Source organism: Brachyistius frenatus, unplaced genomic scaffold, assembly GCF_029030835.1.
Source record: "Brachyistius frenatus isolate BFR_SWC_R1_liver_20210118 unplaced genomic scaffold, ASM2903083v1 Contig_84, whole genome shotgun sequence".
Taxonomy (NCBI): Eukaryota; Metazoa; Chordata; class Actinopteri; family Embiotocidae; genus Brachyistius; species Brachyistius frenatus.
The window spans coordinates 225,444-252,115 of NW_027210683.1; the positions used below are offsets into that span (position 1 = coordinate 225,444).

Consider the following 26,672-nt stretch of genomic DNA (forward strand, 5'->3'; position numbering starts at 1 on the left):
ATTCTCCCATTGAATCAAACTACTGATGTAAATGTTAATGAAGTATTTTCGTCCTGCTGGTTTCCTTTGATAAATTTCATATTTTAACCATGAAGCATTGATTCATTGAATTAAGAAGGTTTTCATATCAAACTGAAGTCTATGATATAAAAATCTATCTGCACAAAACACACGTGACTGTTCACACCTGAAACAAACGCACCGACGAGATTCAATCGTTTTATTCTTGGATATAAAAATCGAACATGTAAACGTACGAACGTCCCAGAACCTACTCGGTAGGCAAAACTCTGCACACGGTCACGCATGTAAACAATATGTACAGACAAACACGGAACAAGTGTCTAAAATCAGACATTTTCTCCATGAGGTTTGGTCTGACGGCACAGAGACGGTGACCTTTGACCTCGTCTCTACTGGACCAACGCAAGAATAAAACTCCAGTCTGATGTGGTCCGTGTTAGTGAGTCAGTGTGAGGTCAAAGGTCACGGCAGGTGGACCTGCTGCCTGCAGATGTTGGAGCTGTGGGGGGAGGGGAGCTCCGCCTGAGGACTCCCCATCGGAGAGGAGCAGGAGGAGGAGTAGACGTGGGGGGACGACGAGGAGTTGTAAAGGTGAGACAGCGAGGAGGAGGAGGAGGTGAAGCAGGGGGAGGCGGCCTGCATGCTGAGGGAGGAAGGGGAGGAGGAGAAGAGGGAGGCGGCGGGGGAGGAGGAGCCGTGAACAGGGGAGGAGTAGGAGGAGCATGGGGGGGAGGTGGGAGGCGAGGAGTATGTGGGGGGCGTTGCGATGGGGATGGGGGCGGAGCTCCTGTCCTTGCGGTCCCGCTGCCTCTGGTGGATCTTGGCGTGCCGCTTGCGCTCGTCGCTGCGGGCGAACTTGCGTCCGCACTCGTTGCAGGCGAACGGCTTCTCGCCGGTGTGCGTGCGGATGTGCGTCGTCAGGTGGTCGCTGCGGCTGAAGCTGCGCATGCAGATGCGGCACTGGAACGGCTTCTGGCCCGTGTGCACGCGCACGTGACGCGTCAGCTCGTCGGAGCGGGAGAAGCGGCGGTCGCAGCCGTCGGCGGGGCAACCGTACGGACGCTCGTGAGGCGGCGTCTTGCACTGGCGGCCCGCGGGAGCCTTCCTGGGCCTGCCGGGCCTGCTGAGCTGGGCCTGGCCCGCCGGGCCCGGCGCCGGCTGGATCTGCGAGGAGAAGGCTTTGATGGTGGAGAGCGGCGTGAGCGGAGGATGCTTCAGGTCCTGGTTCAGACCCAGCTCGCCGTCCGGCAGCTGCTGCGGCAGGAGGTAGTCCGGCAGCATCGGCACCAGCCGGGAGGAGCAGGCGGGGTAGGTGGGGGGGGGGCCCTGCGGCTGGAAGGTCTGAGGGGCCGGCTGGATGTCGGCGGAGGGGAGGAGGGGGGCGGAGCCGGCGGCGGAGGTGTACGTCGGCGCCGTGGAGAAGACGGAGGCGACGTCGCAGCTGATCTGGACGGAGCTGAGGCTCGGCGAAGACGACGTCACCGATGACGAAGGGCAGGACAGGCTGCAGGCCGCAGGGGGCGGAGCCGTCATGCTGACCAACCCCGTAAACAGGCTAAGCAGAGGCTCCGCCCACAGACCGCCGCCGCCAGAGGCCGAGACTGACGGCTCGAAGGTGAAGCGGCCGCTGTAGGCCAGAGGGGTGAGGCGGGGGGTGAAAGGGGGGAGGCCCTGCAGGTCCGAGAGGTCCGACAGAGAGTCTGAGAGGAAGAGGAGGAGAAGAGGAAGAGCAGGTCAGACACACGTCACAGGTGATCGACTTCATTTATAAATCTTATTTATTTAACAAGTATTCATTTTTTTAATTTAACATGTATTTATTTATTTAATTTAACATATATTTATTTATTTAATTTAACATGTATTTATTTATTAAATTTAACATGTATTTATTTATTAAATTTAACATGTATTTATTTATTTAATTTAACATGTATTTATTTATTTAATTTAACATGTATTTATTTATTAAATTTAACATGTATTTATTTATTTAATTTAACATGTATTTATTTATTAAATTTAACATGTATTTATTTATTTAATTTAACATGTATTTTTTTATTTAATTTAACATGTATTTATTTATTTAATTTAACATGTATTTATTTATTAAATTTAACATGTATTTATTTATTAAATTTAACATGTATTTATTTATTTAATTTAACATGTATTTATTTATTTAATTTAACATGTATTTATTTATTAAATTTAACATGTATTTATTTATTTAATTTAACATGTATTTATTTATTTAATTTAACATGTATTTATTTATTTAATTTAACATGTATTTATTTATTTTATTTAACATGTATTTATTGTAACATGATGTATCTCAGTCGGAGGCTTCTGATTGACAGCTGCTGCACACAAACACTCTTCATCTCATTCATCCTGACAGTTTGTTCTCTTTCACTTCAGCAGGTAAAATTAAAGATCCTGAAATCATCTGCTGAAAAGATCTTCCGGTTTAAAAGCAGCTTTAATAACTCACATCATTTCATTTCTCAACGTTTCCTCAGTTTTTTGTGCAGAAACACTTTAAATGCTGACAGCAGCAGTCCTCTCTGTCTGCATCAAAAAGTTCATATTTAACTGACTCGTTTTGTTTCATTTCATCTGCACGTGGAGCATTCATGTGGGTCTTAATGTGTCGTTCAGGGACACACACACACACACACACACACACACACACACACACACACACACACACACACACACACACACACACACACACACACACACACACACACACACACACCACCGCTCCCTCCCCGCTGCTCACCTCCGTACTCCCCGGGATCTCCGCTCGGCAGCCCGGGTCCCTCGGCTGCCGCCCCGGCCAGCAGCGAGCCTCCGGCCGCGGCGCTCTGCAGCAGCATCTGCAGCTCCTCCAGCTTCGGGTAGCCGTCCAGCGGGGAGAGCGGCGGCAGGAAGCCGGACAGAGGATCGGAGATCTGCAGGGCGGACAGAAGCAGCTCTGCTTTGGTCGCAGCCATCTCCCCGGAGGAAGAGGAGGAAGAGGAGGAGGCGGTAGTGGAGCTCAGCCGCTCCTGGAGCTGTTCCTGCTGGGGGACCGAGACGGTGTCCGCTCCCGAACCCCGTGGAGAGGCGCTCTGCCCGGGCTGCTGCTGCTGCTGGGGCCGGTGATGCTCGGAGGAAGCCAATGCTGGAGGGCTGAGAGGTCCGGGGTCCTGAGATGTTTACACGGTTGTTTTCAGGTGTTTGTGACGCTGCTGCGTCAACGGGGAACGTCAACAACAGCAGATGTTTGTTTCCGGTTGTGTGGCCGGTGTTTCCACGTGCAGACGCTCTCAACTTGAACTTGAGTTCTGTCAAGTCCTCAATGAGGATTCCCGGCTTTATAAAGACTCCTGCGTGACGTATATTCCCAAATATGGCCGGGAGGAAGCCCATATTTGGTCAGAGCCGGGAGCTTCGGCCCGGGCTACCGCCTCTCTCTGCTCCGTCTGTGCTGTGCTTTGCGGAGCGTGGACGACCCGGTTCGGTCCAGACTTCAGTCCGGCTCCGTGAGAGTCAAGTGTCCGCCGGAGTGCAGCGGGAACACGGCGGACAGGGAGCGCAGCCCGCCGCCATGGCCGGAAACCCCGGAGACACGTCACGGGTCGGCTCGTTTTTTCAGGTTCGACGTCACATGGCTCGCTTCCAGCGGCGTCATCACTTCCTCGGGCCTTATTTGGGCGTTTTCCTGTTGGACTGCTGATCTGAGAGCAAGTCCCGTCCTGCAGCTCCAAAACCATCGATCCAGGACATTTCACAATAAAACACCTGAGGACCCGCAGCTGGTTTATTCTGAAAGGACGTGTCAACATTTTAGAAACTGTTTGTTTGATCTTAAAATGAAAATATTTCATGATGCAATAATTGTTTTACACATAGAAAAATAGACCGTGACATTACAACACACACAGCAGATGTTAAAAGGTGCAATCTGTGTGATATTAAATTTAGTATTAAATGTAAAATTATTTGTTAGAGACATGTACTGAAATTAGCATGCTAACCGGCTAGTCTTGGTGCTGCTTGTCTCCTAAATACCACTTTGTACCACAGGGGGCGCTAGTGAGTCGTGGACCTGTCAACATTATTACATCATGCAAAAACGTTTGTGTGTAAAGCTAACAGTGGCTACTTAGCAACAGCTTATAAAGGTAGCTATAGTTGCACGCTTCTTCAAAACAGTAAAAACCTCTTCATGTTAACGGTGGCTACGTATCGCTAAAGGCAGCTCACTGTTTAATGTGTTAGCTGTCGGGGGACAGATTTCAGTGTAACACCGAACGGAGGCAAAACCAGACTATATGAGAAACGTTCGCATTCTCCGGTTCTGAAAAGTGAAGCCAATACAAAAGTGCTGTTAAATTCAATCCCACCGAGGGCCACTAGGGGCTGCCTCCAGTAGACTACCATTCAAAAAGCATCAAACGCAGCTATGTTTGTGGGTGGGGCTGTTTGATTGACAGGCCTGGACTACAGTCTCTGAGGCTTCAGAGCTGCATCTCAAGTAACACTGATGACGTTTCTGTCGGTTTCTATTCAGCATGATCTTGTTAAAGCCGCCATAAAAAGCCTTTTGAAAAAAAAGAAGAATAAGGAATTAAATCGAGAAAAAAATTATAACTGCAAGGGGGAATATGCGGACCTTTGTATCCGACCCGCTGTACCCCCGAGGTGCAGCGTGCGAGGGCGCGCATATCACTGCTTGCAGTTTTAATTTACAAATTGGTATTACTAGTAAGAATTGAATTTGCATAGATTACATCCAAAATTCACACACTTACAACTACATTATACCCACGAAAACAAAATACTGGAGGATGCGGGCATCGATCCCGCTACCTCTCGCATGCTAAGCGAGCGCTCTACCATCTGAGCTAATCCCCCGGTAGCGCTACGAGCTCCACATGAACCATTTAAAAGCAGGACACGACAACAGGTTTTTAACAGTTCGCCATCTTTTCAAATGTACCTTTCTCTCGGTTAGCTTAGCAGAGGGAATAATGTCCTGCCTCCCTGAGAAGCAGCAGTTCAGTGTTCAAACAGAAAAGAAATAACTCCAGAACTCACCTGAGAATAATCTGGTTTTAACGTCTTCTTTGGTAAGAAAAATATTCAGTGACAGTTGTCAGTAAATCCAGAGGTGATAATAGTTGATTCGGCCGACTTCATTTTCCAAAACGCGGTGTAAATATAGTAAATAACCCGCTTAGAGTAAATAACATCGAGCGAAGAGCCTCGTGTGACGTCAAGAGGCGCTGTGACGCAACCACCCCCCTCCCCCCCCAACAATTCCATCATATAACTGAAACGAGTCATTATAAATCACGTGACCGTCGAACACGGAGGGTCGTCTGTGGACCTGTTGCCATGGAGACAGAGCACAAACACACCTTCAGCTTCCTGTTGAGGTTCCGACACGCTTCAGGTTGTCCGCCGCCAGGTGAGTTCACTCTGCACGCGGTGACGTTAAATCACCTGACGGTGCAAAACTGGATTCAAACGGAGCGATAGCTAACAGCTAACATTAAATAAGTTGAAGTAGAAGTTGAACTGCTAACAGCTAACGGCTACCTGCCAACTGATTTAAATACCAGTGACGTCACGTTCACAGACAGGCTCGTGTTACATTACGTGACAGTTTGTTTAGACTTTATTCTTAAAATTTGACTTTTGGACTTTGTTCTATCAATTATTTAAATTTCGATTGTATTCTGACATTTTTTTTACTTTATTCTTCAAAATTTCGACTTAATTCTTAAATTCTGGACTTTATTCTTGGGATTTTGTGCGTTTTCTCGATAGCACAATTTTTTTTTTAAATCCTCCTCGTTATTTTGTTCTTTAATATAACCCTGATACTCTTCGTGCAAGTGTTCGTTGCCCATCTGCATTGACATTTTATATATTTTTCAGACTGTTTGTGCTTCCATGTTGTTATGAAAGCCGGTTAGCCACGGTTTTATTTTATATAAAGTTCAATACTTTAAAGAGTCAAAATCCACATCTCTGTATTTTGTTACCACGACCACAGGGGGCGCTGTCCAACCCTTAGGCCGCTATCCACATCACTAAACCTAAATCACTAGACTCCCTCCACTCCTGAATAAAAGAACAGCATAATCTGTTCTTTTATTTTACAAATAGTGCAACAAACCAGCTGCAGTGTGAGGAAGAGGAGGAGGAAGAGGAGGGACCATGCCGAAGAAAGCGAAGAAAGGCGTGAGGAAGACGGAGGCGGAGCGACTGGTTCAGCTGCAGCAGAGGACTCAGGCTGAGGAGGAGATGGCCAAGAAGAAGGAGGAGACGCTCACGCTGTTTCTGAAGGTCAGAGGAAGACTTTCCCATCGCACACCTTCATCTTCAGGAATAACTGTTTCATGTCCTGCGTGTGAAGGTTTGATTAGTGTTAAATCTGCAGTCTGTGAACCCTTCAGAAGTTTCTACACATTATTAGGGCCCGAGCACCGATGTCAGGACCCGAGCACCGATGGTGTGAAAGCCGTGTTGTTGTCCTAGCGATTATTATGATTCTCCGTAAACAACTACATTTTTGGAGGCTTTCTCATATTCAAAAACTCATGAAAGTTGGTACACGTGTCTCTCCTGGTGAAACATTTTGTATTTTAGTGGAGTCGCGAGTGGGCGTGGCCAAATGGCTCACTAGCGCCCCCTAAACAGATGCCCCAGTGGCTCCATTTACCTACATGCAAGAAATTCGGTGGACATGTGTATCACACCGAGACATACAAAAAAGTTCCAACGCACCATTACATCAACTCAACAGGAAGTCCGCCATTTTGAATTTAGTTGCCATTTTTGGCAATTCGCACATGTTGTACTTTAACAAAATCCTCCTTCAGATTTTGTTGGACGGACTTGAAATTTAGTCTGTGCCCTCTAAACATGTTTGGAATTCAAAGTTGCCATATAAATTGGTTTTCGTTGATCGGTGTGCCCGTGGCGTGGCGGCCAACAAGTGACCCAAAAGTCATGCTATGGCATGTCGTTAAAAAAATGACCGTCTTTTTCAAAGTCAGAAATGACTTCTGAATTTTTTTTTTAAGTCATGACAATGGGGGGGATTAAACTCCAAACCTTCTCGTTGGGAGGCAGCAGTGCTAACCACTGCACCACCAATCTTCCCAGGAGTTACAAAGCATTGTGAAAAATCTTTGTCTCACTGCAACCTATAACTCCACCGTCCACAAATATTCATTCAAATGTGACCAAAATTGCCGCAGACATTCTTTGGATAGTAGATATACGTGTTTTCAAGGAGGTCTGCAGTGATATTAAATATCTTCCTGTAATGTGTTGTGGATGCAAAACTTTTTCAATTTCTCCAAACGTTTCAACTTCAGTAAAAGTTGAATCACCATCAACAGCTGGGATCTGAACCATTAATAACAACCTTGGTGAAGGAGAATCTTTTACCTGTTGAGTTAACCAGACTGAGTTTGAGTCTCTGGAAGCTCTGAGTGAACTCTTGAAACACTTCCTCCTGCCGCGACTCATTCCTCTGCACCGAAGATTGCCGAAGGTCTACGACGCCGACTCTGAGCTGGAAATGACCTCATGAGGACACAGGTTCAAGATAACATACATGGTTGATTGTTTGCTGAGGTCAAGTCCCCTTAATAAGCCCCATGGTTCACAGTTCATGGAGAGTGAATCCCTCTATGGTTAAGTCATGTGGTTCATGGAGGGCGAGACCTCCTAAGGCGAGTCCCTCTAAGGAACTCCACACGGGTTCGACTGTACATGCAGTCATACTAATACCAAACAACAACAATACAAACCTAATAAATAAAAGTCCAAAAGAGACTCTTTTTTTTTTTCATTGTGCACTGGTTAGAGTTAGTCACAATGAGAAGTAACTTGAGGCATGTCAGTTCAGAAAAAGGTCATACTCCAAAATGTGATAAAAAAAAAAGTCATCCAAAAAGTGACCCAAAATTCATTTTTGTATATAGTATATATTATATAGTATATAGTATATTGTATATACTATATAGTATAGAGTATACAATATATAGTAGAGTATAGAGTATATAGTATATTGTATATAGTATATAGTATATAATATAGTCAGGGTGATGCGGCTAAGTTTGATGTTTGGCCGTGACACAGGAAGTTGATGTTTAAGGTCAAACGATGCTCCAAACCTCACGAAACTTTGCACAAGTCAGGAACCAACTTTCATGAGTTTTTGAAGATGTTAAAGCCGCCAAAAAAAAAAGATCTTTTCTTTTTGAAGAAGAAGAATAAGGAACGAGATCGAGAAAAAAAATAAAACTACAAGCAGGAATATGCGGACCCTCGCGGCCGACCTGCTGGATCCCCAACGTGCAGCGTGCACTTCCTGTTTTTGCGGTTACCTAGCAGAAGTTTGTTTTGATGGTGCGAGGAGAGGAGGCGGAGCCCTGCTCGTCAGAAATCAACACTTATTTTTGGCAATAAAGCCACTTTTATTTTGAAAGGAGACTTTATGTCATAATACTTTAATGGGAGCTTCAGTTCATGATGAAAAATGCAGGAATTTTGCCAAAACATTTTTGAACAGTCTCGATGAAGTGAAACGTGAAGGAAGCCGATAGAAACCTTCTGTTCGCTGCTGACTCTGCGTTTCTGTGATCAGGACAAGCTGCAGAAGGAGCAGAGGGACACGGTGGGGAACCTGCTGAAGCTCAGCGACGGCTGGAGGACGACTCTCCGTCAGACCCGTGATGGCGAGCTGCGTAAAGACAGCGGCGTGCTGCATCAGACGTTCGTCCGGCGGCTGGACGACCTGGACAGCGTCGTGGAGGTGAAAAGGTTTTCGGTCCGCCGCTCGTCACGTCCGCCGCGCCGCATCGTCAACCTGCTGGTTTTGTTGTTGCAGAAGATGGTGCGTGAGCTGCAGGAGGTGGAGCTTCAGGCGGCGCAGGTGCAGGCCGGTCACCTGCAGCAGGTGGAGGGTCGGCGGGCGCAGCAGGACAAACGCATCTGGAGTTGGCAGCAGCAGTGGGACAAAAACCTGCAGGACCTCGACTCCAAGTTCAGCTGCGACAAGTAAGTGTGGGAGTCACAAGCGCCACCCTAAGCCTAGCCTAACGTTCCCCGACACAAATTCACTTTGTAAATATTTCACTACGCTCTGCAGAGAATCGTTAGCAGTCGTAGGCGTCGGCCAGTTGTTGCGTTGTTTGTTTTTCTGCGATGACAGTTAGTTGATTTTTTTTTCTGGTCACTGAGAGTTAAAAATTGTTTTCAACTTTTGGGGTGAAAGCGCTGCACTCGTCATGGTCACATTTCAACCGAGCCGTCCAATCAGAGTGAAAAAGAGGCGGGACAAACGCACCTAACCACCGAGACTAGTCGCCGACTGGTCCGTATCCAGACTACAATCACAGCAGAAAAACACTGAAGCTGTGAGCAACAGGTGGGGCGGACTCAGGCTAGATCGTTCTCCTTGAGGCGGCGGTGTTACTATAGCAACGCTACATGAAACTGCTGTGACGTCATTTTCAGAATCAACAGCAAAATCTTGGTTTACGTCTACGACAGAACATTCGTTGATAAAGTTCATCGCGGGCTTTGTGGCTCTCCTTTGAGCTTCAGTCGCACGAGTGTAACACCTTTTATGTTTTCAGGTGGGCGGGGCTTGAGAGTTTTCACACTTACAGGGTGCAAAGCTTCCGAGTGTTTGAAGAAAACTAACTGAGCAGTGACGGTGGGACATGACACGAACTACGAGTGTCTCACCTTTTAGTATCGTCCGAGCTCACTGGGAACCTCGACGGAGGTGGTAGAGTAAACAGAACCGGTACCAGAACCGGTACCAGGTGCTTATCAGGCGCTGCTCTCTGATCCTGTGGCGTCTTCAGGGTGAAGATGAAGGTCCAGTCCGAGCAGCTGAATGTCAAACTGCAGGACCTGAGCTCGTCTGCAGAGAATCAAAACAAAGAGCAGATGGCCGACATCCAGAGACAGTTCGAAGAAAACCTGGAGTCGCATGTCACCGCTAACCAGAGCAAGGTACCGCCCACCACCAGGCCCCTCCCACAACCAGGCCCCTCCCTCCATCAGACCCCGCCCACTGAGGCTCTGCCTGTTTCAGCTCCTTCTCTCTGTCATCAGGTGACGATAAAGAAGGACCACCACGATCCCCTCGGTCAGAAAGCGGAGGCTCTGAAAAACAAGGCGATGGATTCTGAAGTGATTAACGTCGTCCTCCGCACGAACAAAGAAAAGATCGACGCACAGGTGAAGAGATCGGAGGAGCTGCAGGTCAGTGAGACGCGTCGGTCTGTTATCGTTCATGTAAAACAGCTGATTCAGCTGGTGGAGCTCAGCGATGAGAAAAGGTCAAACACACGAGTTTGTAGACGTTAGCATCAGATCCTTTAAAGAGCCGGAAGTCGGACGGAGCAGTCGGTCCCCAAATTACTGAAACAAGCTAACGTTAGCACTAACGTTAGCCTAAACAAGCTACAGTTAGCCTGTCCAGGAGTTTATACAGATTTACAAACGATCCTCTTTCTCTTCGTCCGTCAGGAAAACATCAAGCTGATCTCCTGTCAAAGACAAACGGTGGAAGAAGAACTGACAGCCGCCACAAACGAGGTGAACCAGAAGATTCTGACGCTTCAAACTCAGTTCACTCGATGTCGTACGGACGCCAGGAAGAGACTCACCGAGCTCAGCGTGCAGGGACACAGCGCCACCAACAGGCTGCAGGCCGTCTATACCAAGGTCAAACCTCCCACACCATCACACCTGTCCTCCCTTCACACCTGTCCTCCCTTCACACCTGTCCTCCCATCACACCTGTCCTCCCATCACACCTGTCCTCCCTTCACACCTGTCCTCCCATCACACCTGTCCTCCCTTCACACCTGTCCTCCCATCACACCTGTCCTCCCTTCACACCTGTCCTCCCATCACACCTGTCCTCCCATCACACCTGTCCTCCCATCACACCTGTCCTCCCATCACACCTGTCCTCCCTTCACACCTGTCCTCCCATCACACCTGTCCTCCCTTCACACCTGTCCTCCTGACTCCTCCTCTGCTGTTTCAGGGTGAGAACGTTCTGCGTGCCGCTGACATGTACTGCAAGCTGGAGAGCAAACATGACATCTCATCATCATCATCATCATCATCATTGTCGTCCTCTCACCACACAGAGGAGCAGGACAGAAACACGGCAGCACAGGTGGGCTTGGAGCGACCGTCTTCTTCGACAGGTGTTTCAGTCCGGACGCTCTGCTGGCGGCACACGATGGTGACGTCATTTTCAGAGACAGAATCGATGCTAGCTGGCACTTTGCTTCCACGTTGGAAAGCCACGTCACCAGCTTAGCAACGCGTTTGTCGTTACCACGGCAACCCATCCAGATAGGTTGGTGATGTCTGGACCCACAGACTGTTTCTAAAAGAGTTCGTAGCTTCAGGTCTGTAAAATGGTTCTGATCCAGAAGTGTCTTCAGCTGCAATACCAGCGAGTGCCACTAGAGGTCGGCTCCAAAAAGCCTCCGGCTCCATAGACTCCCATTCAACTTCTCTCATCAAATCCAAAGTGAATCAAATGTGTCCATCAGTTATCTCGGTGTTGTTAGCTAAAGTCACTCCTTCTTCTTAGTTTTCTGGAGGTCCATCTGAAAATAATCCCTCATTCATTAGAAAAGAAGATTCAAGAAGACCTGTTTTTGGGGGCGTGTCTGTTTGATTGACAGGCCTGCGGTGCAGTCAGGTTACAGCTATCGGATCTGATGTTAGTCTGAACGAAGCCTGTGTTCCAGATGTTTTCTAACCTGCTCTGTCTGCAGGAGGTTGGCGGGTTTCCTGAGATGCAGCAGCTGATGCGACGTCTCAGCGCTCCTCTGCTGCTCCGAGAAGCTCTGCAGAAACGAAAGGAGACGCTGAGCCAAGAGAACAAGCAGCTGGAGCTGCTGCTGCGTCGGGACGACGACGCCCTGGACGGACACCGCGCTCCGCTCCCCGTGCTTCGGGTTCCGACCACGACCGTCCGATTGGCTACCGGCAGAGCGAACAACGTCATCGAGGCCGTCCACGTCGTCCAGCACTCCCTGTAAACACAGCAGGAAGCCACACAACAGGCTGCATTAGGAACGAGTCCTGATGTGGTTTCACGTGTTTCTTGTCTTGTTCAGAAAATGTTCCTTTGTTGTCCGGACATGACCTCAGGGATCAGACCTGAAATTCACCCAGGCTGTACAAGAAATTAATAAATACGCAGAAGTTCAGTTTCAGTCCTATTATTTCTTGCTGTTCTTAATTTATAAAAACATTTATTGATATTTGTATTAATTAAAATTATTTGTTTATTGATACTTGAGTAATTTTCCTCCAGTCAATGACTTCATGTTGGAACAAATATTCTCATACTTTGACTAACAACATAATATAGATGTCATAAAAAAAAATAAAAACAGTTTACGTACAATTTCAAACGAGATTTTTACGCTCTTTTTACGGTTGAAAAATTAACCTCAAAACAAAAAAATAATGTGTAGTGTAAAATACTGGAGGATGCGGGCATCGATCCCGCTACCTCTCGCATGCTAAGCGAGCGCTCTACCATTTGAGCTAATCCCCCTTCACGACAGCAGAGTGACCATCTGGTGAAGTTGAACTATATCCCATGGAGGAAATGCCAGTGTGATATGTGATTGGCTGAAAGCGGAACGACGACCGCTCTGATTGGTTGTGACTGGGAGGGCGGGCTGGAGATAAAAACTAGAACGGAGGGCCGCGGTGACGTCACTTTACACATTTACACAAAAAGTCAAAGTCTTACAGCGGAATGAAAAATAAACAGAATTTAAATAAGTTCATAACATGTTTATACGGTCAGTGTTTCCTCTCGAGGTGAAGGTGTGTGTGTGTGTGTGTGTGTGTGTGTGTGTGTGTGTGTGTGTGTGTGTGTGTGTGTGGTGAGTGAGTGTGTGTGTGTGTGTGTGTGTGTGTGTGTGTGTGTGTCTGTGTGTGTCTGTGTGTGTGTGTGTGTGTGTGTGTGTGTGTGTGTGTGTGTGTGTGTGTGTGTGTGTGTGTGTGTGTGTGTGTGTGTGTGTGTGTGTGTGTGTGTGTGTGTGTGTGTGTGTGTGTGTGTGAGTGAGTGTGTGTGTGTGTGTGTGTGTGTGTGTGTGTGTGTGTCTGTGTGTGTGTGTGAGTGAGTGTGTGTGAGTGAGTGTGTGTGTGTGTGTGTGTGTGTCTGTGTCTCTGTGTGTGTGTGTGTGTGTGAGTGTGAGTGTGTGTGTGTGTGTGTGTGTGTGTGTGTGTGTGTGTGTGTGTGTGTGTATGTGTGTGAGTGAGTGTGTGTGTGTGTGTGTGAGTGTGTGTGTGTGTGTGTGTGTGTGTGTGTGTGTGTGTGTGTGTGTGTGTGTGTGTGTGTGTGTGAGTGTGTGTCTGTGTGTGTCTGTGTGTGTGTGTGTGTGTGTGTGTGTATGTGTGTGAGTGAGTGTGTGTGTGTGTGTGTGTGTGTTCAGATCATGTTATGTCCTCAGAAGTGCCGGAAACATGACTCAGTGTGTGTGTTCTTGTAGATCTATCTTTGTGAGGACATTTTGTCTGGTCCTCACTTTGAAGGGCTGTTTGAGGTTCACATGGTTTGAGGTTCAGGTCGGGAGGGGGAGGGGTGGGGGTGGGGGGGAGGGGACGCGGTGGACGCATTATGTCCTCACAAAGACAGGCAAACAAACGCGTGTGTGTCCGGTGGGTACATGCCGACACGTCTTGGTTTTGTTCTATTTGTGCTGCAGGACTCCGTCATGGTCTGAAAACAGCTGGTGAACGCGCTGCTGGAACTTTCCGGTGGTGGTGGTGGTGGGGGGGGGGGGGGTATCGGGTCTATATAAACCAGCAGGACATCAGACAGACACACAGACTCCGGACTGAAGCAGCTCCTCTGAAACCGGACCTCCTCCTCCAGGACCGACAGGATGTTGTGTCCCAGCGTCCTCCAGATGTCCCCCGCCTCCATGAGGCCGTTCCCGGACCTGCACTGGCCCGTCCGCAGCCTGTGGCCCGAGACCCGGCCGCTCTTCTACCACATGGAGCAGGAGATGCTGCGCCACATGCAGGAGATGAGGCAGAGCATGGAGTTCATGGAGCGGCTGCACCAGAAGATCTTCGAGGAGATCGACCACACCTCCTCCTCCTCCTCCTCCTCCTTTAAACCCATCGCCTTCCAGGACGTGGGGAGAGACGGCAGCAGCTTCGCCCTCAGCCTGGACACCACCGAGTTCTCCCCGGAGGAGCTGTCCGTCAAACAGGTGGGGAGGAAGCTGAGGGTGAGCGGCAGGACGGAGAGGAAGCAGGAGGACGGGCGGGGCGCCTCCTCCTACCGGTGTCAGGAGTTCCGGCAGGAGTTCGACCTGCCGGACGGCGTCGACCCGGAGACCGTCACCTGCTCGCTGGCGGCCGGCCGGCTGCAGATCCAGGCGCCCCGCGAGGCAGCGGTGCATGATGGGAAGGAGAGGATCGTCCCCATCAGCGTCGCCTCGGCCCCGGCCATCACCTCCTCCTCCTCCTCCTCGGAGGGGAGCTGCACCTCCCCTCCAGAGAGCAGCCCTGCAGAGTCACACTGAATTATTACTTTGATTAACTGTTTATAATAAACTTGTCACGTGATGCTGAATCTCTAATGAATCTCAACCTTTTATTTCCGAACCGGAGGAGCTTCTCATCAGGAAGCTTTGATCTATGACGTCACCGGTCAGAAACATTCACGTTGTTGTTGACTGATGGTTTTATAATGTTCGTAACTCGTATTAGAGATGAACGTGTAGTTTGCGACTCCAACGACCACTTTTCTCAGACTTCATTTGCATGTTTCCTCTTTTTTCTTCATACATTTACGTAATTCTCAGGTTACGACTTTCTCTCATGAACATTATCCTCATCTTGACTTTTCATCATATAATTATATTGTTCGCAATGTCGTGATTTTTTTCTCCAAAAAAACGCTGTTATTATTTTCCAACTTTTTTTCATAAAGTCACATGATTCACACGAAAATTTAGTTTTCACGTTGCGATTTTTCTCATAAAATTACGTTATTATCACATTTGGACTTTTCTTTATTAAATCACATTATACTTATTTTGCGACTTCTCAAAATTTATGCAATTTTCATGTCATAATTTTCATCATGAAATTATAATATTCTAATGTTGCGACTTCTCTTTAATAAATAATGTTTGTATATTGCGACTTTTCCTGATAAAAATATGTAATTCACGTTTTGTAACGCTTCCTCATAAAATGAAGTTATTATTGTATTTGGACTTTTCTTTATTACATTATTCTCATATTGTCACTTTTTTCCTCATAAATATACTTAATATTTTTTTTTACAAATAATTCACAACATTATGAAATTAAAATTTAGCTAAACGTGTCGCTCTTGAACTAAAACATAAAAACAGCGTTATACAAACTAATTTCCGACAGACTTGACGGGAGAAATGAAAATAAACACAGGACACCAGTTTTCCCCTTTCTTTGTAAAATAATTCTCAATAAACTTAATTTATTCACAAACTGCTTTTCAAATTGCCACGTGGTCATTGTTGTTGTTGTTGTTGTTTTCTTAAATCAATCATACAATACAATAAAAAACATTTCTAAAAGACGAGATGTCCGAGACTCTCCACTAACTCTGTACACGACTCCGTCCTGAAGATTTTTTTTTTCATTTTCATCTTTTCTAACGCGGTGCGTCTCCATGACGACGCCGCGCCGCGCTCAAACATCAGATTAGAAATATTAAGAAAAAACAGCAGAAAATGAGGAACAGAAGGACTAAAAACTGAACAGCTACACATTTCCTTTTCTTCTGTTAGTTTTGTCTTTTCCTTTCTTTTAGTTTTTAATGTCTTGATTTACAGAATAATAGAATATGTTGAGTTAAGGCTTATGCTGGCTGTCATGGACCAATCAACAGAAACAAACCGACCAACCAGGAGGCGGGGGGGGGGGGGGGGGGTGTGTGTGTACGTACCAGTGTGTATTATGGGGACACAGCATGTTAATGTATGAGGACATATCGGGTGTTTTAAGTGTGTTATACAAGGACATACCTATGTGTGTTAAAGGGACCTTTTCTGTGTGTGTGTGTGTGTGTGTGTGTGTGTGTGTGTGTATGTGTCTTACGGGGACGTTGTTTAAATTTGGGTGAACTGACTCTTTTGGGTTTTTTCTGCCTACTTTGCTGCATCACTAATTTGGACTTCCTTTTTAACAGGAAATGAGGCTAAGAAGCCGTCTGACAGAAAACTTGACCTTCACCTTAAAGGAGTAGTTCAACATTTTGATAAAACAATTTCATTCACGTTAAAGGCTAGCTGTAACGCTAACATTGTAGTCTGACCGAATAAACTTCGGTTTTTGTTGTCTTGCGTATTTGTTGGTGTTAATGTAAACAGATTTTATTAGTGGTTAGGTTTGATTATATTTAGATATAACTGCGAGCGCAGCTGCATTTGATGTTGTACATCTTTTTTCTCACTTGTAAACAGCTACCGTAAACTTTATTACTGAAGTCAAATTTTAAATAATTTTTTTAATAATTTGCCGTAATCTCCGTCTGGGAATGACAAATTGAAATTACACAAGAAACAAATTGACGCTGCGCTGCTCGTAACTACGGTTTGAACAATAAGACATTAATGCAGAAGAAAACCTCATCTGACAACATTTTGGAAGACCCATGTGGTTCTGCATTTTGATGCTAAGCTAAGCTAACCAGACTCGACACTTAACACATAAACATGAGCGTAAACTTATCTTAACATCTCGCACTTAAAAAAATTTGACTGAGATTCTCAAAACGTTGAACTGTTCCTTTAAAAGCGCGATATTAGAATCACAAACAGGTTTTTTCTTCAGTTCAAAAATACAAGTAATTTTCACACAATGCAGCGGATGTTAGACAGAAAAGAAAGAAACCGTTACACAAAGTGAAACTGCAGTTTATCCTCACAAATCAAACACACATGAGTTTTAAACCCGAATGACATCCAGACTGCAACGCTGCCCCCCAGAGGCAGACAGCGGTAACTACAGAGATGGTTTGAAGCCAAACTGTTAAACAGATATTTAATATAAAAAAAAACCGTTAATTTCATGCTCTTCAAGGATAATTAATTTTGCTCATTTGAATAAATGTGTTGAATTTAACTTAGATACATGATTTGTTGTAGCATAAGCAGATAATGTCGTAGATTTGACCAAAATCAAGAGGCTACAGTTGCTAAGCTAGGCTAGTTAGTTTTTAGCACTGCTAGCTTATCTCGTGTTACTTTTTTCTCATAAAATTATGATTAGATTGAGCTTCTCTATTCAATCAGTGGGATGTCGGAGCACCAAAATAAATTTTTTAAACACATAAAACGAGACAAATAGTGTGAATTAGCTTTGGCTAACGTATCTAGTGAGCTAGCTGCAACTAGCCAGATGTCTGCCGCTGCTGCTTGATTTTTTTTTTCCAGACACACTTCAACGGCATCATAATGTTTAAAAGGTCAAGAAAAACGTCAAAACGTCAGACGAGCTTGACCAAATATGTAGTTACAGCGTTCGGCCTGTGGAGGGCAGAAAAACTCGCTAACACACAAACAATTTCCTCGTTTAGAATTTTTTAATTGCTTTCAACAAATATCTGAAAATTTAACAGTAAAGTTGCCACAATTAAATAACGATAATCCACCAGTCGATATTTAGACACTTTTGTTTTCCGACATGAGATTGAATTTGGTGCATTCAGGGACATTCCGACATCTGAAACCTTGCAGTTGTCGACTGAACTGAAACACACCTTTTTCAAACATGACTTTTTTTTCTTTTCTTTTTTTTTAATCATGTTTACATGTTGATTGTCGTCTGGGTTCGTGTTTCGTTCACAGATGCCTTTTCAGCAGCTTCCTGTCAACGCTCGTGTGTTAGTCTGTCCCTGAACGCATCACTGAAGACAAATAAAAGCCTCTAAACACGGACTGCATGGATTATTTCACTACAAAGAAAACGGCGGCCTGGAAGGAAGGAGCTGCATCTGAAGCCGAACAGATTTGAGATGATCAGCGTGAACGTGGACGTGTAAAATGTTCGGAAACCTTCAACGAGACTTTTGTTCTTTTTTGTGGGATTCAAGTGAAAAAAATAAAAATAAATAAAAAATCAGAGGAAACTAAATTCACATTCTCAACCTGCGGCTGTTTCCAGTCGACTTTCCTGACATCGAATCACAGCTGGTGTTTCTGAACGTTGACGGACTGAATCCAGATTTAGTTTTATTTTAGTAAATGACATATCGCAGTAGAAACTCTGCGTCCGATGTTTTTGAACGAGGTTTATTTTATTTGTTCTTTTGTTGTTTACTCGCCCGGCGTTGCTGCGTAAATGTCTGAGTCTGTCCACGTTTCGAGTTCATCTTAAACTATCGGAGCAGCTTTTAACCAATCAGCACATAGCCACACCCACTGGACTCTGATTGGTCTCTTAAAGAATTAAAGCTGGACGACATGACTGCGTCTGAGAAGTGAAGTCAAACCGTCTGGATCGCCCCCTGGTGGCGGTAAAGTGCGACTAAACCATCAAACCATCAAACCACAAAGAGGTTTTTGTCCTAAATCTGGTTTCCATCAGACAACGTTTACGTTTTTTGTTCCGGAGTTCATGTTTCTGATCCGACTCCGGTTGTAAATGACGTTTACTCCATGTTTTGTCCAGTGGGAGGAAGTGACATCATCTTTATTTTACATACACAGTGTGGAACTCATAATAGAAATTTAAATAAGTACAAATCAATTCATAGTCTGACTTCTCAGCAGCGCCCCCTGCTGTGTGGACGCCGGCGTCTACGGTTTGTTTCCAGGTGAAACGAGCTGTTAAGTTTATAAGAGCTGCTGTTGTTTTGTTTTCAATAAATCTCGATATTTTCACACCTTAACTTGGAATTTCTGGATAAGAAATGTTTTACAAAGTCAAGATTTTAGCAGGTTTAAATGAAGACGCTGAAGAGTCAAATATGTTCATACACACATGTATGTTCGAGGCGTGTTGTTCAGTTGAAACAGTGAATAGGATTTAATTAGATACTAATAATCAACGACGGCAGGAAGTCGTTACTGTCAATCTGGATTCAACCTGTCACATGACCACCAGGGGTGTGATGTCACACACACACACACACACACACACACACACACACACACACACACACACACACACACACACACACACACACACACACACAGGCTTGGTAGTGTGTTTTCAGTGACAGGTGTGTGAGACACTCAGGTGAACGACAGCATCAGCGGCTGCTCGCTCTCAGTGAAGTCTGACGGAGCGACGACGCAACGCGGCGGCAGCGACCGCGAACGCATCACCACGCCGAGGTCACGTGACTCTGACAGGAAGTGCTCACACGGGTGTTTATAATCAGTGCGATTAAGACCAGGTGCTGGTGACCTTTGACCTGCTCAACAGAGTTTAGATTTTATGAATAAATCCTGCGGTGCATTCAGGTACAAATTAAGACCTTCGTATTTCAGTTCTTTAAGACCATTTAAACGCAGCGTCGACTCTTTCAGACCAGAATTTTTTTGTTCCAGTTAATTAAATTGAATAAACTTTGTTTATTTTTTTGATGTTGAAGCAGGAAATGATCGGATTCTGTTTGACCTGTTTGTAAAGACTCAACGAGATCTGCGATGTCACTGAATCAACACTGTGGAAGATGATTTAATAATAACAAGAATAATAATATTTTCTGAGGAGAACTCAGACTTTTAATTGTGGAAAATAATCCCATTGAGCTGAATGTTTATATTTAATTTAATATTTAGAGTTGCCGCAAAATTGATCGTTCTTCAATAAATTATTCTCCTGTTCGTCTCCTTGGTAACCGATTCATATTTTGTTTGGATGTCTGTCGTGAACCCAGACAAAGAGTTCTGGTTCAGGACAGCACAGTTGCCGTGGTGATGCCGTGTCGGGTCGCCGCATCGCGTCCAACGTCCCGTCGGACCGTCGAGCGTCGCGGAGACTCGGCTGCTGCGCGTCGGAAGACACAGAGGCGGGAAAACCCTGCAGGGAGGCTTCAGAGACCTGAACCTGATGCAGGACCGACTCCCGGCGGTCTCGTCTCCGCGGCGACGCTGGCAGTCGCATCATCACTGTCGTCGTTCAACCAGCTCATCCAATGACAGAAGGTGGTGTTCCTGAGAGCCTTGCTGATTGGTGGCAAGGAGGCCGAGTGTCGAGACGATGGCGGTCCAGGAAAGGGGGGGATCCTTTCAAAATAAAACTAAATCATAAAATGGAAACAGAGAACAGCCTTCATTTACAAATACGTCAGTTTTCTTCTATTAAGTTCAAGTCCAGTTCTGTACAATCCCTCTCAAACACCGCCTGCTGCGCCGCCTCGCGCTCGTCCGCCTCCTCCTCGCCGTCGTCATCGTCGTCCTCGCGGCACTCCTCGTCGCTCTCGCTCAGCGGCCCGATGCTCGTGCGGCCCAGACACTCGGCCGGCGAGCAGGAGCCCCGGAAGTCGCCCATGAAGGGCTCCGTGCCCATGCAGACGTCCCCGCCGCAGGCCAGCCTGCCGCCGCGCTCCAGACACTGAGGGTCGATGCTGCGCGTCTGCAGGACGACAAGAACACAGGCGGCGGATTTCACAATAAGAGCGGCTGCATTTCTACACGATGAACGTGAAAACCAGGAAGTGAAATCATTACACACAAACCCAACTTCTTCTAACCTTCATGCGTACCTGCGTCATCTTGGTGAAGTCGAGGACGGGTCGGGCGCAGGGCCGGTCGGGGTCGCGGCGCCTCTTCAGACCCGGTTTGAGCAGCAGCAGGTCGCAGGGCTGCGAGTGGCAGCGCGGCAGCTGCGGCGGGAGGCTGCGGCGCAGAGACGACGGCGTGCTGCAGGCCGAGGAGGGCGAGGCGGGCACCGGGACCCCCGCGCTCGCTCTGGCGGCCGCGGCGCCGCAGCCCGGCGGAGGCGCCGCTGCGGCCGCGTGGCTCGGCACCGGAGGGGGGGGCAGAAAGGTGGAGGCCGCCGAGTCTCTGATGAGCACGGGGGAGAGGGAGAAACGCCTCTGAGGCGGTGGAGGCGGGTGGAGAGGGGAAGGGGAGGAGGAGCAGGAGGACGGGGAGGGAAAGAAGCAGCAGCAGGCTCCTCCCCCCGCCGCCGCCTCACTGGGGTCCCAGGGGAAGTTCCAGGGCAGCGGGGAGTCCGGCGACAGCGCCAGGCTGAAGAAGGTGGGGCTGGACGACGAGTGCAGCGAAGAGTTCAGGGAGGAGCTGGGGGCGCGCAGAGGACAGGCTCCGCCCCCCGCCGCTCCGACCCCTATAACTCCTCCTCCCGCTCCCGGCCCCCCACTTGTGGCCCCGCCCCCAGGTCCTCCGTGGCACTGCTGGCGGCTGACGGGAGTCCAGACCCGGGATGCGCTGGGCCGCCAAGTGTAGCGGCACCGCGACAGATCCTCCGGCACCGACAGAGAGCGGCAGTGACGTTTGGGGGGCGGGGGAGGAGGTGGAGGGGGCCCGGGGCCGGGGGGGGGCGCCGCCGCTCCGGGGAGGGACAGCTCGGACGCCGAGGTGCTGGGCGCCAGGGGGCGGTGCTGCTGCACCTGAGAGGGGGTCCCGTCCAGGGGGTCGCCCCCCTCCTGCAGGTGGGCATCGGGGGGCACCAAGGGGAGGGGGCCGGGGGGGAAACTAGAGCTCAGCAACCCCCCCTGCAGGCCGGACTTAGAGGGAGGACAGAGCTGCCAGTAGCTGCTCTCTGAGGACACACACACACACACACACACACACACACACACACACACACACACACACACACACACACACACACACACACACACACACAGAGTTAGAGAAAAGGTCATGTGACGATATCTTTTCAATGACATGACAGCAGCTCTAAAACTAAAAATTATTTCTAGTTTGAATAATCTGACTTTTATTTCTTCTATTTAATCATCGAGTGTTATTTGAATCTCATCAGCAGACTGATCCTCATCCGATAGATTATTTCATCACCATGCTGTTGCATTATGGGAAGGAACTCACCAGGCATCAAGCCATCTGGGGGCCAGCACTCTGCGAGGGTGTTCGGGTCCAGCAGGGACTGAAAGACACACACACACACACACACACACACACACACACACACACACACACACACACACACACACACACACACACACATTTAATTTCAGATGTTTTCACACTTGCTTCCTGCTCTGACCTCCAGGTGTGCGGCTGCAGGTGAGACCCTCACCAGGTAGACGCCCCCCGGCTGAGCAGGGTTTCCTTCCAGAGTCTGCTTCCTCAGATGCTCCACCAGCAGCGTGACCACAGCATGGTGGCAGGGGATGAGGGGGGAGACTGGGGAGGGAGGTGGGGAGGAGGCGGGGCCAGGAGGGGGGGAGAACGGGGAGGAGAGGGGGGGAGGAGGAGGAAGGGGAGAGCTGCAGCCGTCTGTGTGTCAGTCCGTTTGGTCCTTCTCAGGAAGATGAGGGAGGGAGGGGCTGAGGGCTGAGACTCCTCCTCCTTACCGCCTCAGGGCCACGTAGCCCCGCCCACTCTCACAAGGACATCATCATCAGCTGTTGTCCCGCGACTTACCTGGGGAGGAAGGATAGACAGGTGAGTCAAGTGTTCATTAGAAATGTCAGCTGAGACAGTTTACAGCTGATGATGACATCGTCGATTCACCCGACAACTGTCAATCAATCAATTCAACTGTCTGTTAAAGCATCTGATATCTATCCCAAAGCGATCAGAAGAGGCAGAATACGACCACAAGGAGGCGCAAAAAACTACTGCAAAACGGCACAATAAGATGATTGGAAGACACGAAAACAAAAACAACAAATCAAAGATAGGTTAAAAAAAACAACAAAGATAGGTTAAAAAAACAAACAAAGAGAGGTTGGAAAAAAAACCCCAAAAAACAAAGATAGGTAAAACAAAAACAAAGATAGGTAAAAAAAAACCAAAAAAACAAAAACAAAGATAGGTAAAAATAACAAATCAAAGATAGGTTAAAAACAAAAAACAAAGAGAGGTTAAAAAAAAATAAAAAAAAAAGATAGGAAAAAAAAACCCCAAAAAACAAAGATAGGTAAAACAAAAACAAAGATAGGTAAAAAAAACAAACAAAACAAACAAAACAAAGATAGGTAAAAAAAACAAAAAAAACAAACAAAACAAAGATAGGTAAAAAAAACAAAAACAAAGATAGTTAAAATTTAAAAAAAGATAGGTAAAAAAACAAAAAAAAAACAAAGATAGGTAAGACAAAAACAAAGATAGGTTAAAAAAACAAAAACAAAGATAGGTAAAACAAAACAAAGATAGGTAAAAAACAAAGATAGGTAAAAAAAACAAAACAAAGATAGGTAAAACAAAACAAAGATAGGTAAAAAAACAAAGATAGGTAAAAAAACAAAGATAGGTAAAAAAAAACAAAGATAGGTAAAACAAAACAAAGATAGGTAAAAAAACAAAGATAGGTAAAAACGAAGCCAAACGACCGTAGAAAAGCCGATCTCAGCTGCAAATGGGTAAAAACAAACAACCACAAAAAGGTGCAATAAAACGACGGCAAACCGGCGCAAAGACACAAAATAAAATGATGCGAAGGCGAAACAATCTCAAGGGGATGAAAAATCATCACAAAGATTTTCAGTAAAAAATATTAAAATAAATGAACTACGCAATAAAACAACCGCAAACAGGTGCCATGAAATAAACAGAGTTCAATAAAAGCAGCAAAAATCTTCTATTTGAGAAACTGGAAGCGTAAAATATTTGTGTATTTGTGAATCCGTTTAATTTGAGGAATCAAACTTTGCCGCCGGTTCTCGTCTTCACGACAGGAAACTGAACGTCGAGACGTTTGAAGATTCGCCGTTTTAAAAACGTAACGGGAATCTTTGGTTAGACAAACAACGTCGAACGGACACGAATCTGAATGTCGGCAAAAATAAATGAAAATTATCTGTTTCTTAACGTTGACGTCTTCATCTGAAGTTATTCAACTTCCTGTTTTATCGGCTCCGAAACAAACAGAAGTAAAACGAACGCTCAGTTTACGATCAAACGTGACAAATAAAAGCAGCAGATCCCGTTTTTATTGATGCTCGAATCGGAATTTGGCTTTTTTTCCTGTATTTTTTTATTAAAAAAACATCTTTGAAAGATTTAGAAGTTTCATTCAACTAATTTATCGTTTCAGCTCCAACCACCACGTAAAAATACTTCTTTAAGACTAAAGGTCCCACTTTCAAAATCGTAGATGTTGAAAATGTTGAATAACTAATATTATACATATTATTATTATTATTATTATTATCTCACATTATGAGATTAGCAGCTTCTCGTGTGAATATTGGCTTGTTTCTCGGTTTCCTACTTTGACTGTTGGTCCAATCGGTAATTGATTGGGTTTCTATGGTAACCAATCGATTACCAAAGAAAACAACAATCAGTCCCGATGATTCAGTCCGGAGGATCAAAGTTCAACAGAACTAACTGGACCTTTAATTTCTGGTTTCAGCTCCTTTAACGTGTGTTTGTGTTTCCTGGTTTTAAACCGACTCCCGGTTTTTACAGAGAAAAATAATCAGCGGGAACTGATGTTCAGCATCAGCCGGTCGGAGCCGCACTGAGCTGCAGTACTCGAGTAAATGTACTTCGTTACTTTCCCCCAGAGAGCCGTGAAGGGCCCCGGTACACACGGCCACACACGGCCAGCGGCCCCGGTACACACGGCCAGCGGCCCCGGTACACACGGCCAGCGGCCCCGGAGAGGGGCCACCCTGCCGGTGCTTTGGGGACTGCGGTTGTTGGCTGGTTCACCGGGTCTCGGTCCCCGGTGATGACCGGCTGTCCCCGGCGGCGGAGGCCCGCGTGCAGCCTGATCCGAGCCGCCTCTCCGCGGACCGACGGAGGCCGCTGGGCATCTCCGGCTGCTGCTAGCTCGTTGCTAACGCATCCCATTGTTTTCAATGAGGGATGCTAACACGCCGAGCCGGCGGCTTCACGGTTCAAGAACGGAATAAATGTCGGAAAATGATTCTGGAAATTAAAACGTGAAACTCGAGCAGAAAACACAAAGTGAGATGGTCCGTGTTCCTGCTCAGCTGTTAGCCAGCTGCTGTAAATAATATGTCCACTCCTGATTACTCTCAAGGTCGGCACAATAAATTCAGCCATTTTACTCGCTGGAACAAAACCGCTGGATGGACGTCGAGTCTCCGCCGCAGCCTCGCGGGCTCCCGGGGCCCGGGCCGGGCCGCTCCGGGGCTCCGCGGGGCTCTGCGGGGCGAGCGTGGAGCTCCAGCGGCCGCCTGGCTGCATCCAGGGGCAGCAGCTAACCGACCTGCTAGCCGCGTTAGCCGCCGTGATTTCACAAACAAACATCACCCGAGATGCTCCCGGTGCTCCCGGTCCCGGTGCTCCCGGTGCCCCCGGTCCCCCCGGTGCTCCCCGTCCAGCCTCAGCCCGCAGCCGTTATTTCTGGACAACCCCCCCGTCCCTCACAGGCCAGCTCACACCCAGAAGCAGAGCCGGCGGACGGCGGGACGCTGACGGCGGTGAGCCGGCCTGAGAGGACGACAACACGGCGGGACGCTGCGGGACGGAGCCGCCGCTCCGCGGACCGCACAGCCCGACAACCCGGCGTTCCTCCCCTCCTCAGCCCGCCCGGCGCGCTTACCTTGTCGGGTGAGGGGAGAGGCTCCGGCGGGTCAGCGGGCCGGCAGACAGCGGCGGAGCTCCGCGGATTCACCGTGTGGTTGAAGAGCAGAACGCCGCTCCGCCCGCCGCCGCCGCCGCCGCCGTTCAGCACCGAACCGACCACAATGAATGGAAGTCTGGATTCAACCGCACACAGCGGCCCCGCAGCCTCCGGACACACCGACGGGTCGGCTGGAAGAAACGTCCGGTGGCTCCAATTATTAAAACATAATAATGAAGAGTCTGCGCGCACACGCCCGAGCGGCGGGCATTCATAAATAACATTTACGGTGGCAGCGGGGGGGAGGGGCGGGGCTTCACCTCATCACCGCACCTGCCCGTTATTTACCGTTTATTTTATTTGAGATTATTCCATCGCGTCTGCAGTCCCGCACAGAGGCGACCATTAGGTCCGAAATCTAACGGGAATAAAAATAATCCAGCGTGTGTCAGGATAAAGCCTCCGGCGCGAAGGATCATGGGAGTTGTAGTTTCCGGGCCGACGGCAGCTTGTTTACAGCAGCAGGTCTGATCTGTTGTTTCATTTGCAGACGCTGTGATGGTTGAAATTAAAGGACGAATCCGCAGAAACAGACGGCGGAGCGGTGGTTCAGACTGAGGCCGGCGGACCGCCGCAGCACACCGCGTGGACGGAGGAGACACCTGTCTGCTGCCGGGCACGAGCTCACCAGGTGAACAAATCAAAACGTCACAGTGATGACAGAAAATAGCAAATAAAAAGTCAGTGGGGAAAAATTAATGATGATATAAAGATCCATTTTATTAAAATGAGATGGAAAAAAAAATTCAGATAAAAAGTTCAAACAGAAATGAACCTTTTATCTAATTTACAATTTAAAC

General features: G+C 47.4%; 4 protein-coding genes and 2 non-coding genes across 7 annotated transcripts; 2 read left to right on the forward strand and 4 right to left on the reverse strand.

Annotated features, from left to right (window-relative positions):
- Nucleotides 1-206: 206 nt before the first annotated feature.
- On the reverse strand, nucleotides 207-3,629 carry LOC138627388 (early growth response protein 1-like). The gene is made up of 2 exons (XM_069709674.1): nucleotides 2,816-3,629; nucleotides 207-1,724 (listed from the first exon to the last, which is right to left on the reverse strand). Exons 1-2 carry the CDS (start codon nucleotides 3,027-3,029, stop codon nucleotides 487-489), a joined length of 1,452 nt encoding a protein of 483 aa, XP_069565775.1. The 5' UTR covers nucleotides 3,030-3,629; the 3' UTR covers nucleotides 207-486.
- Nucleotides 3,630-4,862: 1,233 nt separating this feature from the next.
- trnaa-agc (transfer RNA alanine (anticodon AGC)) lies at nucleotides 4,863-4,935 on the reverse strand. The gene has a single exon. It is a non-coding gene; the product is annotated as a tRNA-Ala (tRNA).
- A 505-nt stretch (nucleotides 4,936-5,440) lies between these two features.
- On the forward strand, nucleotides 5,441-12,287 carry ccdc65 (coiled-coil domain containing 65). Of its 2 annotated transcripts, none has more exons than XM_069709644.1 (9): nucleotides 5,441-5,491; nucleotides 6,196-6,375; nucleotides 8,690-8,857; nucleotides 8,933-9,102; nucleotides 9,918-10,068; nucleotides 10,171-10,320; nucleotides 10,588-10,785; nucleotides 11,114-11,248; nucleotides 11,862-12,287. In XM_069709644.1, exons 2-9 carry the CDS (start codon nucleotides 6,247-6,249, stop codon nucleotides 12,126-12,128), a joined length of 1,368 nt encoding a protein of 455 aa, XP_069565745.1. In that variant the 5' UTR covers nucleotides 5,441-5,491; nucleotides 6,196-6,246; the 3' UTR covers nucleotides 12,129-12,287. The 2 variants fall into 2 exon arrangements, with proteins under 2 accessions (XP_069565745.1, XP_069565746.1); XM_069709645.1 differs by having other exon boundaries at nucleotides 8,936-9,102.
- Nucleotides 12,288-12,579: 292 nt separating this feature from the next.
- Nucleotides 12,580-12,652, reverse strand: trnaa-agc (transfer RNA alanine (anticodon AGC)). The gene has a single exon. It is a non-coding gene; the product is annotated as a tRNA-Ala (tRNA).
- A 1,282-nt stretch (nucleotides 12,653-13,934) lies between these two features.
- Nucleotides 13,935-14,699, forward strand: hspb9l (heat shock protein, alpha-crystallin-related, b9-like). The gene has a single exon (XM_069709765.1). The coding sequence runs from the start codon at nucleotides 13,995-13,997 to the stop codon at nucleotides 14,640-14,642; it is 648 nt and encodes a 215-aa protein (XP_069565866.1). The 5' UTR covers nucleotides 13,935-13,994; the 3' UTR covers nucleotides 14,643-14,699.
- A 1,060-nt stretch (nucleotides 14,700-15,759) lies between these two features.
- fam53c (family with sequence similarity 53 member C) lies at nucleotides 15,760-22,370 on the reverse strand. The gene is made up of 4 exons (XM_069709766.1): nucleotides 22,348-22,370; nucleotides 22,137-22,194; nucleotides 20,828-21,846; nucleotides 15,760-20,697 (listed from the first exon to the last, which is right to left on the reverse strand). The coding sequence occupies exons 2-4, from the start codon at nucleotides 22,141-22,143 to the stop codon at nucleotides 20,410-20,412; spliced, it is 1,314 nt and encodes a 437-aa protein (XP_069565867.1). The 5' UTR covers nucleotides 22,144-22,194; nucleotides 22,348-22,370; the 3' UTR covers nucleotides 15,760-20,409.
- Nucleotides 22,371-26,672: the final 4,302 nt, after the last annotated feature.